At 42.1% G+C, this 14,561-nt stretch overlaps 1 protein-coding gene across 3 annotated transcripts in view; it reads left to right on the top strand.

Moving 5' to 3' along the window:
- MYO5C (myosin VC) overlaps positions 1 to 14,030 on the top strand; it is a 103,767-nt gene extending 89,737 nt beyond the window's left edge. For all 3 annotated transcript variants that reach the window (XM_038009992.2, XM_008016575.3, XM_008016577.3), the window contains 3 exons: positions 9,761 to 9,935; positions 10,781 to 10,861; positions 12,097 to 14,030. In XM_038009992.2, the coding sequence (XP_037865920.2) occupies positions 9,761 to 9,935; positions 10,781 to 10,861; positions 12,097 to 12,249 (409 nt within the window). In that variant the 3' untranslated portion in view covers positions 12,250 to 14,030. The remainder of the gene's footprint in view (positions 1 to 9,760; positions 9,936 to 10,780; positions 10,862 to 12,096) is intronic.
- The last annotated feature ends 531 nt before the right edge of the window (positions 14,031 to 14,561 follow it).

Below are 14,561 nucleotides of genomic sequence, written 5' to 3'. Positions count from 1 at the left end.
AGAAGCTTCTGAATAGCTAAATAATAATTAAAGGCAACTATGATTAAATCACAAACAAGCGGTGCAGGAAATGTATCAGAGAGGAGAGAGATTGCAGACGGAACAGTTGGGGAAGCCAGAGAGTTGTGCCTTGAGTGATAAAGGAAACGGAGAAGAACGTTCCAAGCAGGAGAAATGGTCAGAGGCATTGTGGGGAGTGACTGAGAACCCCTGCTCAGGCTGCTTGTGGAGTAAGCAGAGGCTGGTGTGGGGATCAGCAGGACCAAGGTAAAGAGGTGGGTTGAATCCACACTGGGAGGGTCTGGAATGCCAGGCTAAGGCATTTGGAGTTCATCCCGAAGACTTGGTAATCTAGTTTTGAGGTGTGTCTACTATCTTAATTGAGAGACCATGGTCCCTGAGCTACTATTTGAATTAACACTGATCAAGTGATTGGAAAACACGTAATATAGGATAGATATTTAAGTTTCTTATGGTGTGTGCAGAAATTTGATACCTGTATCTGTTATGAGAACCTGGGGTAGTGATGATGGTAATGATGTAAGGGAAGGTGACAAAGAAAGTATCTATCATTATGCTACGTGAAATAAGCCAGGCACAGAAAGACAAACATCAGATGTTCTCATTTTGTGGGAGCTAGAAATTAAAACAATTGAATTCATAAAGATGGAAAGTAGAAGGATGGTTACCAGAGGCTGGGAAGAGTAGTGGGGGGCTGGGGAGAGGTGGAAATGGTTAATGGTTACAAACAAGATAGAAACAATGAATAAGACCTACTATTTGATAGCACAACCGGGTGACCGTAGTCAATAATAACTTAATTGTATATTTTTAAATAACTTAGAGGCTGGGCAGGGTGGCTCACGCCTGTAATCCCAGCACTTTGGGAGACCGAGGTGGGTGGATCACCTGAGGTCAGGAGTTTGAGACCAGCCTGGCCAACATGGTGAAACCCCTCTCTACTAAAATTACAAAAATTAGCTGGGCGTGGTGGCACGCGCCTATAATGCCAGCTACTCAGGAGGCTGAGGCAGGAGAATTACTTGAACCCCGGAGGCAGAGGTTGCAGTGAGCCGAGGTTTCAGTGAGTCGAGGTTTCAGTGAGTCGAGATCACACCATTGCACTCCAACCTGTGCGACAGAGCAAGACTCCGCTCTGTCTTGCTCTAAAATAAATAAATAATTAAAAAGATAAAATAACTTGGAGTGTCATGGATTATTTGTAACTCAAAGAATAAATGCTTGAGGAAACAGATACCCTATTCTCCATGATGTGCTTATTTCACATTGCATGCCTGTATCAAAACTTTTCATGGGCCAGGCACAGTGGCTCACGCCTGTAATCCCAGGACTTTGGGAGGCTGAGATAGGCGGATCATTTGGGGTCAGGAGTTCGAGACCAGCCTGAGCAACATGGTGAAACCTCCATCTCTACTAAGAATACAAAAAAATTTAGCTAGACCTGGTGTTGTACACCTGTAATCTCAGCTACCCATGAGGCTGAGGCAAGAGAATCACTTGAACTGGGGAGGCAGACATTGCAGTGAGCTGAGATCACACCTCTGCACTCCAGCCTGGGGAATAAAGCGAAACTCCATCTCAAAAAAAAAAAAAAAAAAAAAAAAAAATTCATGTACCCCATAAACATATATACCTACTATGTACCCACAAAAATTTTTTAAAAATTTAAGTATCTTAAGTCAAAAACTAAATGTGAGAGGCATCCCTTACATCTTTTTAGCATTAGTGAAACTTTGGAGTTGGAGTCAATCCCCATAGACCTTTCCCACAAATTCCCATGACAGCAGGGCATGGTTTTCGGATAGGAAGGGGTATTCAGAAGGACTAGTCTTTGCAGGTCTTTATGTCTTCATTAAGAAATGAAAGAGTTATGTTTATTTCACAAGCTCCAAACAGATATCCTGTAGCCCTCTGTAGCTGGTTTCAGCCCTAAAGTAAAGCCACATCAGAGCCTTTCTTAAACTCAGTTCTCACTCCATCAGTGGATCCCCCAAGACTGAGTAGAGACATGAATGAAAAGGATCATGAGGGAGACCCATGACTCTAGGTCTTAGAACAACTTCTTTGAGGATAAACACCTGCCCCCCAGGTACCCAGTACTTTTTCCCTTCCACCAGGTGGAAGTGGCCATCGGAGAAGTAATGCTTTGATAGTGTTTTGCTCTGAGGAGCACGTGCATTTTAGTGGCTTTCATTTAGTCATTTGGATATTTGTTAATTGCCCACCACAGCAAGACCTACGAAGAATTTGCAGTGGCTTTACAGTGAAAACATAAGCAATAAAATAATAAAATATGAACGCAAGTAGAAAACTAGAACCGGCCAGGCACGGTGGCTCACGCCTGTAATCCCAGCACTTTGGGAGGCTGAGGCGGGTGGATCACAAGGTCAGGAGATCGAGACCATCCTGGCTAACATGGTGAAATCCCATCTCTATTAAAAATACAAAAAAAGTAGCCGGGTGCGCTTGTGGGCGCCTGTAGTCCCAGCTACTTGGGAGGCTGAGGCAGGAGAATGGTGTGAACCCGGGAGGTGGAGCTTGCAGTGAGCCGAGATTGCGCCACTGCACTCCAGCCTGGGTGACAGAACAAGACTCGTCTCAAAAAGAAAAAAGAAAAGAAAACTAGAACCAAAGAAAATTAAAATGTAAATAACGGGCAGAGTAGCTTGAAAACTGGCTCTGGGCTTCCTGGCTGCCACGACAAAAAGCAAAACATGATCAGCTCTTTAGTTTTATTGGGTATCATGAAGCAGAGTGATTCCTGGGAAGATATAAAGATTTTTTCCTAGTACCTAATTATTTTTTGTTCCTAGTCACGAATTACAAAAATAATGCCTCACATGAAACATTATCTCATAATCACCGCACTAACATTTTTACAGCAATTTCCATTGTGGCTGCTTTGCCCAGTGTCTCATGGAGACAGTTCTGTTAAAAACTAGAATAATGCAGGCTGAGGAGATCTGGGAGAATAGGAAAGGCAAGGATTTGAGTCTTGAAGAACAAGTCAACAGACCAAGAATTATAGAAATGAGCACATGATGAAATGATGGAAAACTGAAGGCAGAATATGAACAGCCCCTTTGAATGAAGCATGCCAGGAATGATGGAAAAATTGGTTAGAAAGAGAGTGGAATGCGAGGGTGAGAAATGCATGGTTTATTTTTATTGTTTGTGTTTGCTTGTTTTGAGATGGAGTCTCACTCTGTGGGTGAGTGCAGTGGTGCAGCCTCCACCTCCCAGGCTTAAGTGATTCTCCCACCTCAACCTCCCAAGTAGCTGGACCCACAGGCAAGTGCCACCATACCTGGCTAATTTTTTGTATTTTGCCTAAGACAGAAATCTTACCATCATGTAGGTCCCTTTAGCCTGCCTACTTTATGTTGCAGTGGTCTTATGTAATAGATCTACATACATCAAAAACTATACCATACAATATTATAACTTTAGTTTTCAACCATCAAACATATTAAAGAATTCAGTAAGAGAAGAATAGTCTATTATACTCAACCAGGTATTTACCATTTCTGTTGTTTCTTCATTCCTAATGTTCCAAGTCTCATTTTTTTCCAAGTCTCATTTTGATGTAATTTTCCTTCTGCCTGAGGAAAGTATTTTAGTGTACCTTTTAGAGCAGTTTCATTGGCAATAAATTCTTAGTTTTCTTTCAGTTGAAAATGTCTTCACTTTACCTTTATTCCTAAAGGATATGTTTGTAGGATGTAGAATTCTGGATTGACAGTTGTTTTCTTTCACCATTTTAAAAATGTTTTACTTTTTTTCTAGCTACTGTGGTTTCAGATAAGAAATCCATAGTCATTTGAATTATTCCCCATAAATAATGCATCATTTTTCTCTGATGGCTTTTAAGATTTTTTCTTTGTCTTTAGTTTTCCACAGTTTGTGATGTGTCTGGGTGTGGATTTCTTTGGGTTTAGCCTGTTTGGAATTTCCCGAGCTTCTTGAATCTGGCCATTCACCAAATTTGGTACATTTTCAGCCACTATTTTTTCAGATATTTTGTCTGCATCATACTCTTTGTCTTCTCTTTCCGGAACTTCAGTGAACCAACTGTTAAAAACTTTTCATTTTTGTCCCACAGGTCCATAAAATTCTGCTCCTTTTTCTTAGTTCTTTTCTTCTGTTCTATTCAGATTGGATAATCTCTGTTAATCCTTTCAAGTTCACTGACTCTCCTCTGTCATCTCTATTCTGCTAGTAAGCCCAATCAGTGAGTTCTTTTATTTCTATTATTGTATTTTTCAATTCTAAAATTTCCATTTGTTTTTTTTTTATATCTTCTGTTTCTTTTCTGAGACTTTATATCTTTTGATTCATTACAAGAGAGTTTGGCTTTACTTTTTGGAGCATTTTTATGATGATTTCTTTAAAGTCTTGGTCAGATAATTTGAATATCTGTGTCATCTCAGTGTTAACTTCTATTAGTAGTTTTGTTTAATGTGAGTTGAGATCTTTCTCGTTCTTCATATGCCAATTTTGAATTGTATATTGGATATTTTTAAATACTGTATAATGAGACTCTAGGTCTTATTTTTTAGTTTTTATTGGGGTTTGTTTTTGTTTTTGTTTTTTGTTTTTTTGAGACTGAGTCTTGCTCTGTCACCCAGGCTTGAGTGCAGCGCCAGTCTTGGCTCACTGAAACCTCCATCTGGGTTCAAGCAATTCATGTGCCTCAGCCTCCCGAGTTGCTAGGATTACAAGTGCCCACCACCATGCCTGGCTAATTTGTGTATTTTTAATAGAGACAGGGTTTCACCATGTTGGCCAAGCTGGTCTCAAACTCCTGATCTCAGGTGATCCACCTGCCTCAGCCTCCCAAAATGCTGGGATTACAGATGTGAGCCACCATCCCTGGCCAAGACTCTAAGTCTTTAAATCATATGGAGAATTATCAAGGGAACCCGCCCCCAATGGTTAATGTGGGTTCTTTTCTATTTCCTATGCGTCTCGGCTGGTTTGAGAAATAAAGGGAAAGAGCACAAGAGAGAGAAATTTAAAGCTGGGTGTCCAGGGGAGACATCACATGTTGGCAGGTTCCGTGATGTTCCCCGAGCTGTAAAACCAGTAAGTTTTTATTAGCGATTTTCAAAAGGAGAGGGAGTGCACGAATAGGCGGTGGGTCACAGAGATCACATACTTCACAAGGTAATAAAATATCACAAAGCAAATGGATGCAGGGTGAGATCACAGGACCACAGGATGGGATGAAATTAAAATTGCTAATGAAGTTTCGGGCACACATTGTCATTGATAACATCTTATCAGGAAACAGGGTTTGAGAGCAGACAACCTGTCTGACCAAAATTTATTAGGTGGGAATTTCCTCATCCTAATAAGCCTGGGAGCGCTACAGGAGACCGGGGCTTATTTCTTCCCTTCGGCTTCGAGGTAAAAGGCAGCTGCCTTAAGGGAGCCATCTATAGACCTACCCTCAGGGCGCATTCTCTTTCTCAGGGATGTTCCTTGCTCAGAAAAAGAATTCAGCGATATTTCTCCTATTTGCCTTTGAAAGAAGAGAAATATGGCTCTGTTCCATCCGGCTCATCGGTGGCCAGAAGTCTTATCTCTCTCGTTCCCTGAACATTGCTGTTATCCTGTTCTTTTTTCAAGATGCCCAGATTTCATATTGTTCAAACACACATGCTCTACAAACAATTTGCGCAGTTAACGCAATCATCACAGGGTCCTGAGGCGACATATATCCTCCTCAGTTTACAAAGAAGATGACGGGATTAAGAGATTAAAGTAAAGACAGGCATAGGAAATCACAAGGATATTGATTGGGGAAGTGATAAGTGTCCATAAAATCTTCACAATATATGTACAGAGATTTCAGTAAAGACAGGCGTAAGAAATTATAAAAGTGTTAATTTGGGGAACTAATAAATGTCCATGAAATCTTCACAATTTATGTTCTTCTGCCATGGCTTCAGCCAGTCCCTCCGTTCAGGGTCCCTGACTCCCCGCAACAGAGAATGTTGATATTTTCATCAGGTGGACAATGCACTTGGGTCCAGACTGCAAGTTCTGACCATCCTCTATGTTTTGTGGTTCTCATGTCATTTCCATGTGTAAGGGTTTTGTAGTGCTCTTTGGGTCCGTGTCATATATGTGAAAAACAGTGGCCACCTTGGAACTTGGGTAATGGTATGTTTCATAGTTCAGTTCTCAAAGTCTGTGTATGCTGTTTAGGGTCAGATTCATGCATGGGCTCAGGGATAAACCCAGGAGTTACTAAAGAACTTTAACAAACGGCTTTTCCCAACTTTCCCAGGCTCCTCCCTTTCTGTGGCATTCCTGTTACTTTCTTTCCCCTTTTTGGTGCTTCAGCTAGAAAACTGGAGCTTTCCTTGACTTGCTCTGCCGTGTACTTACTGCAGATGTCCCCATCTGGGGTCAAATGGTGAGGGCAAAGAGAGAACCTTGAACCACAGATCCTCCAACTGGAAAGGAAGTTTCCCTTCTCTTCGAGTTTTAGGTTCCTCCTGGCCTCCTTTGCCACCACTGCTCTCAACATGGGATCGGAACTTGAGCATGAAAGAATAGAGAAAACGGAGAGGGAAATGGTAGGGCATTGAGCATTAGGAGGCCCCTTTTCAGCTCCTTGAGCTAGAACCAGAGAGCTCCCCCTGGAGGTCTTTGTTGGCATTGATGCCCACCTCTGAGTTTCAAACTGTGGCAAGTAGAGGCCAGTGAATAGCAAAGGGGAAAAGTGATGATCTCACTTTTGACTTGGAAGTACTTCAAATTCTGGTCATCTTCCCCAGTACACCTGCTACTATTTACTTTTCCAAGTCCTCAAATAGCTGCCCAATGCATTCCATCCAGGCTTTGTAGCTGCATTCAATGGGACAGACAAGATGGAGTGTGGTTACTCCATCTCACCAGGAACTGGAAACCCACTACACATCTTTGAGTGGGAGAATTAATGTGCTCAAAATTCAGATTTTAGAATAGACTGCGGCAGTATTTGAATAGGGTGAATTAGAAGGGCTGAGGTGGGAGCCCAACGAAACCTGTAATAAAAACTAAAAGGGCCAGGCGCGGTGACTCATGCCTGTAATCCCAGCACTTTGGGAGGCCAAGGCGGGCAGATCACAAGGTCAGGAGATCGAGACCGTCCTGGCTTAAACATGGTGAAACCCCGTCTCTACTAAAAATACAAAAAATTAGCCAGGTGAGGTGGCAGGCTCCTGTAGTCCTAGCTACTTGGGAGGCTGAGACAGGAGAATGGTGTGAACCCGATAGGCAGAGTTTGCAGTGAACCAAGATCATGCCACTGCACTCCAGCCTGGGCAACAGACAAAGACTCCGCCTCAAAAAAAAACCAGAAAACTAAAAGTAGGCCGGGCGTGGTGGCTCACGCCTGTAATCCCAGCACTTTTGGGAGGCTGAGGTGGGCAGATCACAAGGTCAGGAGTTCGAGACCAGCCTGGCCAATGGGGGTGAAATCTATCTCTACTAAAAATACAAAAATTAGCTGGGCATGGTGGCCGGCACCTGTAGTCCTAGCTACTCGGGAGGCTGAAGCAGGAGAATCTCTTGAACCCAGGACGCAGAGGTTGCAGTGAGCCAAGATTGCACCACTACTCTCCATCCTGGGCAACAGAGCGACACTGACACTGTCGCAAACAAACAACAACAACAACAAAAAAAAATCCTAAACAAAAGTAATAAGAACTCAAACTAGTGGGACAAAAGTAGCAATGCAAAAATGGGGGATAGTGAGAACCAATGCAAGATATGTTATCTCACACCCACTATCCTATGGAATAACATTAATTCAGCATCACTGTCCAAATGTTACAGCCAGAAAGAAGACCCACATGGGGCATTGCTAATCCTTAAGGTCAGAGCTGGGACTGACTTTATTTATTTTGAGAAAGTCTCACTCTGTCGCCCAGGCTAACGTACAGTGGCACAGTCTTAGCTCACTGCAACCTCCGCCTCCCAGGTTCAAGTGATTCTCCTGCCTCAGCCTCCCGAGTAGCTGGGATTACAGGCATTCGCCACCACACCCAGCTAATTTTTTGTATTTTTGGTGGAGACAGGGTTTTGCCATGTTGGCCAGGCTGGTCTCGAACTTCTGACCTCAAGTGATCAGCCTGCCTTAGTCTCCCAAAGTGCTGGGATTATAGGCATGAGCCACCATGCCTGGCCCAGAGCTGGAACTGACTTTAGAGATCACATTATTCAACACCCAATTTTTTTTAGCAGTTTCATTGGTATGTAATTTATATACCATACAGTTCACCTGTTTAAAGTATGTAGTTCAGGCCGGGCACAGTTGCTCACACCTGTAATACCAGCGCTTTGGGAGGCTGAGGTGGGCAGATCGCTTGAGGCAAGGAGTTCAAGACCAGCCTGGCCAACATGGTGAAACCCTGTCTCTACTAAAAATACAAAAATTAGCTGGGCGTGGTGGCAGGTGCCTGTAATCCCAGCTACTCAGGAGGCTAAAACAGGAGAATCGCTTGAACCTGAGAGATGGAGGTTGCAGTGAGCTGAGATTGGGCCACTGTACTCCCGCCTGGGTGATAGAGTGAGACTCCATCTCAAAAATAAATAAGTAAAGTGTACAGTTCAATCTTTTTGATATATTTACATAGTTGTGCAACTATCACCGTAATGCAATTTTAGAACATGTTCATCCCTCCAGAATGAAACTTTATACCCATTAACAGCCGCTCTCATCCCCCACCCCAACTCCCTACTCCACCCAGCCTAGGAAACCATTAATATGTTTTCTTTCTCTACAGATTTTACCTATTCTGGACATTTAAAAATAAATTGAATCATACAATGTTACCTTTTGTGGATGGCTTTTTTCACTTATGTAATGTTTGGGAGGTTCATCCGTGTAGCAAATATCAGCACCTCATTCCTTTTCATTGCTGAATAATATCCCATTGTACGGATAATGCCACAGTTTGTTCATTCATTCATCAGTTGACGGATATTTGGGGTTGTTCTCACTTTTGGGCTATTACGAATAATGCTGCTGTGAACATTTGTGTGCAGGGCTTTGTTTGGACATGCTTTCACTTCTCTTGAGTACATATCTAGGAGTGGAATTGCTGTGTCATATGGTAAATCTGTATTCAATTTTGAGAAACCACCAAACTGTCTTCCACAACAGCTGTACCATTTTACGTTCCCACCAGCAATGTTTGAGGGTTCTCAACACTCTCATTGCGCCCGGAGAAGTCGATTAACTTCCCAGGCTCACACAGTGGATTGGTAGGACTAAAACCCATGCCTCTTGACTCATAAACCTATGTGGCAGTTAGTGACAGAAATAAGAATAAAAACTGCAGTCGACTGAAAGAAAGCCTTTGCTAATTGAAAGATTTCTACCAGTTCAGGAAAAAGAAAACAGTTTTTTATACTTATGGAAGTCTTGTCTTAAGATATCACTGTTTCTTTACTTTAGTCAATTTTCAAAATTGTATTTCGTAAGTGATTGCAATCACTGTTCTTTGCTCAGATTGTCCCCAAAGTCTATAGCTGTTCTGGCCTCTCAGCCTAGACCACTGTGAGTCTTAGAACTCTGGATTAGGAGAGCTCATCATCAGTCCAGCTCCCTCATTTTGCAGATGAGAAACTGCTGAGCTGTGGTCTTAAGGATCTCAGCGAACTCTGGTACCCTCTTGGGACACACAGGGGGCTCTAGCACCCTTCCCTAAAGTGTTCTCTGTTTTTCTGCCACTCCCTCCAGGTGCAATATCAGCTACTTAGAAGAATGGCTTAAAGATAAGAATTTACAGAACAGCTTAGCAAAGGAAACTTTGGAGCCCCTCTCTCAGGCAGCCTGGTTGCTTCAGGTCAAGAAGACCACAGACAGTGATGCTAAGGAGATCTACGAACGCTGCACCTCACTGTCTGCTGTACAGGTGACCGGGCTTGCCTGGTGTCTCCCTGGCTCTTCCCTGACACATCAGCGCAGTGGGCATTGCCTTTCTTGGCTTAGCCCGCTGTGGGCACCCTGATTCTGTGTGTTCTCTTGGGATCATACCTACCACCCATGGCCCACCCTTTTATCTAATAAATATTTATTAAATACGAACAATAGGTCTTAAAAACATAGAAATGGGCTGGGCGAGGTGGCTCACAGCTGTAATCCAGCACTTTGAGAGGCCAAGGTGGGAGGATTGCTTGAGCCCAGGAGTTTGAGACCAGTCTGGGCAACATAGCAAGACACTCTACCAAAAAAAAAACCAAAAAAAACAAAAAAACGCTGGGGGTGATGGCACACACCTTTGGTCCCAGGTACTTGGGAGGCTGAGGCAGGAGGATCATGTGAGTCCAGGGGTTCGAGGCTGCAGTGAGCCAAGATCATGCCACTGCACCCCAGCGTGGTCAATAAAGGGAGACCCTATGTCAAAAATAATAATAATAATAATCACACACACATACATACAAATGTCTGCAATGCATTTGCTGCCCATTAAACTCACAAATGTGTATGTGGAGGGGTGGGCATGTGGGAGGTGGGGAGGCTGGAAGGGGCTTCTCTTATTGTTGTCTGATTATCTGATTTGCCTTTGCTCCCTGTGGCACTTTTCTCCCCTTGTTTTTTTTCTTGGAAATAGGTAACATACAGTTCCTGAGCCAAATTATAGACTAAAAGAACCACCTGTGCTTCCCAATGGTTCCCAATAACCAGAACCATTATTTTATGAACAGAGTTATTATTTTGCATGGTCTAACACCATGTTATGTTATGTACTGTTTGCAGATCATAAAGATCCTTAATTCATACACGCCTATAGATGACTTTGAGAAGAGAGTGACTCCATCCTTTGTTCGCAAAGTACAGGTGAGATTCTTAAGGATGTGCCTTTTAATTTTATCTAACTATGGTATAAGATGTTGATATTTAATTAACATTACAGAAATCCAGGATTAAAGTACATTTACCCACATATACAAATGGAAGGCACCTAGCTCAAAGATAAGCAGGAAATTTTCCTGTGAAATTTTCAGAATCCACCTTAGTCCAGGTGGGAAGGGAACGAAAACACCAAAACCATGATTCCCATGCTGTATTCCGTCAATATATCTTATTTCTTACTGATCTTTGAATACCGTGCAAGTGGGCAGAGGCTGAATGGAAACCGAGATGATTTTTCTTTTATAATCATTTGTATAACCATTTTTTCTTATATAATCCGTAAAGTTTCTCCCCTAAGGAACTCTAGGGCAGCAGTTCTCCAAGTTTGGCTCAAGGATCCCTGGGAGTCCTTGAGACACTTTGAAGAGAGTCTGCAAACTCTTCCTTTTTCTGAATACATACCTGTGAATTTTCTAAATAGGTATCTGTGGATTTTCTAAATAGATACCTGTGGATTTTCTTCGTGTATTTCAACCAAAATAACGTATCACAACAGATTGAATGCAGAAGCAGATATATATGATATGTTATATATATGATAATATGGCATATATATGATATATTAAGTCAGACATTAAAGGGATTTGCAAAAATAGAAAATACCACTTCTCACTAAATTTTCTTTGTTTTGGAAACTTATGTTTAACATGTATTGAGCTTATTTTAATGAATTAATAAATCATTTTAATTACTAATATGGCAAATACTGATAGTTATACCCATATACACAAAAGCTTTTGGGGCCTCAGTAATGTTTTAGTATAAAGCAGTCCTGAGACCAAAAAGGTTGCAAACCCATGAATGAAGAAGAAATATGGGTTCAATAAAAATGTAATACTTGAAATGTACTCATATTTGACCTTAGAATTATGCCATGAGAATAGATTAGAATAGAAAACAGATTTATGGTCAGCTCATCCCATGGGAAATTAACTTCTAAAGTGAAACAGGCAAGTTAATTGTTCATGAGAGCTGATCTGGAAGCCCTGGATAGACTTTGGAATTGTGCTGTTGTTAAAAAGCTCTCATGTGTGTCATTTCACGTGATGGTGCAAGGAGTTCTCCACTAGAGATAGTTGTGTTTTGCCTTGACTTTCAGGTAGCAGTAAAGCAGAACATGTTAGGTTCCTTACTCATTTTTCCTCTGATTCTGATTCCAGGCTCTCCTAAATAGCCGCGAGGATTCATCACAGCTGATGTTGGATACCAAATATCTGTTTCAAGTCACATTTCCTTTTACCCCCTCTCCACATGCTCTGGAAATGATTCAGATCCCCAGCAGTTTCAAGCTAGGCTTTCTGAATAGGTTATAGCAAGAGAAAAAGTCAAGGCACTTTTTCCTCAAAAGCTAAGTGAAGGTTCAATATGAGGGATGTGGTTTATTAATTGGCAGTGGAAATTGGAATGTGATTTAAGGAAGAAAATAGACTTTTCTCAAATGGACCACATCATCTCTCACCCACAGTGACAGTGCTGCTGCTGCTGCAATTTTTTGTAAGAATTCACACACACCAGCTGTCGTTGGAAAAGCCATGTCTCCCTCTCAAATCTCAGCTGGTTTTGACTGAAATTCCTGGAGGGCTCATATTTTCTTCCACATGCCTCTTGATCTGTTCTGTCTGTGGCAGGGCTCTACCAGGAGAGAGTGAGATCTGGGGACACAGTGGCTTCCAAGTTTTCTAAGGTTCATGTGAAGCCTGAGTACATTTACAAAGCTGCAAGTGGATTCCAGGGCTCAGTCTTCCAGGAAATAATCCCATTTGGCCACCATGGCCTGCCAAAAACTCTCTTGCCCCATGCCTGCTGGAGATGGAAGGTTTTCATGAACTTGTTTTACTGAAAATGCCCTGCATTTAGAAATGTTTATTTTAGAAAAATTAGCCAGGCGTGATGGCGGGCGCCTGTAGTCCCAGGTACTCAGGAGGCTGAGTTGGGAGAACAGCGTGAACCCGGGAGGCAGAGATTGCAGTGAGCCGAGATCACACCACTGCACTCTAGCCTGGGCAACAGAGCCAGACTCCGTCTCAAAAAAAAAAAAAAAAAAGTTTATTTTAGACCCTTCTAAATTTTTTTTTTTTTTTTTTTTTTTTTTGAGACTCCGGAGTCTAGCTCTATTGCCAGGCTGGAGTGCAGTGGTATGATCTCGGCTTACTGCAACCTCCGCCTCCCAGGTTCAAGTGATTCTCCTGCCTCAGCCTCCTGAGTAGCTGGGACTACAGGTACACGCCACCACGCCCATCTAATTTTTATATTTTTAGTGGAGACGGGTTTCACCATGTTGGCCAAGATGGTCTCGATCTCTTGACCTTGTGATCCGCCCACCTCAGCCTCCCAAAGTGCTGGGATTACAGGCGTGAGCCACCTCACCCAGCTGACCCTTTTAATTTTTAAGAGAGTGTTCAATCTGAGATGAATCATATGAAGTATTTTTATGTGTATATCTATTTTAAACTAATATATTATTAAAGCGTAATTGCCATGCCATTTATCTTCTCTGAAAGAACTTTTCTTCACATCTTACCTGCCAACATATTCACCATAATTTTTTTTATTTTTTAATACCTTTCATACAATAACTTAAAAAAAAAACTCAGTTTAAAAAGGCAACCTAAATTATTTTCTCTCTCTAATCAGCATTTCAATGTATTTATTTTTAAATTTTCTCCAAAAGTAACTAAAAAATTATGTCGGACCCTCCTTTTGAGAAATCTATGTTTCCCAAGTTTTATGGGAACTGGCTATTTCTTGTCCCGGCACACCTTCTCATTCCTTCCTTTCAGAGCCTAAAACTTCATTTGATAAGCACTTCTAGTCTCTGGCCTGTGGATCCAGTGCTGTTGTGTTACCAACCCAAGAATCCCAACTGCACCTTCTGCGCCTAACAGTCACAGGTGATAGCTGTGATTCTATAATACAGACTGGTGTCTTAGAGGTAGCAATAATACAGGATTATGAAGCAATATCACCCTACTAATATGTAATAATATCTTTTCATATTATAAGTGATTGAGTTTAGTTCATTTCAATACATTGTACATGAAAAAATGAAAAGTAGAACTTTGTAATACTTTAATCAATAAAATTAATTACCAAATGAATTGGGTCAGATTCTTTCATTGCAAGGAGATGACATGTCTCTTAAGTGCACAAGCTTTATGCCTTTCTTTAGGGTCACACTGAAAGACGCTAGAATCTTTACAGATCCATAATATCTCATTTAAAGTATATTAAAATGTGTAGAAAGGAAGTAAACATGTCACAGTGCTGGCTCAGGCTGTGTCTCCAGGGTGCTTCCACACTGTGTCAGAATGAGGGGCTACTTGGCAGAGAATTGGCTGGATTTCTGATCCTGAGCTGTGACCTCCATGCCCTTTCTAGACCTTCCCCACACCATGAGGAGCCATCACGGTTGATTTTCGGCTTCCATAACTCAGGATTTATGCCTCTTTTACAGCACTTATCCTGGGCTGGAAGCCAGAAATGCTGCCCACTTCCTCTGTAGGCCTGTGAGCCCCAGAGGATAGGTACCACATCCTCTGCATCCCTGCCTTCATCCTACTGCTGATGAGGTGGGAGAGAACTGACAGAGCCAAGTCCTGTTGGAGGACTGTGTGTGTGTGGCGGG

The sequence above is a fragment of the Chlorocebus sabaeus genome, chromosome 26 (assembly GCF_047675955.1).
Source record: "Chlorocebus sabaeus isolate Y175 chromosome 26, mChlSab1.0.hap1, whole genome shotgun sequence".
Taxonomy (NCBI): Eukaryota; Metazoa; Chordata; class Mammalia; order Primates; family Cercopithecidae; genus Chlorocebus; species Chlorocebus sabaeus.
This window is presented reverse-complemented; position numbering and strand designations above follow the sequence as displayed.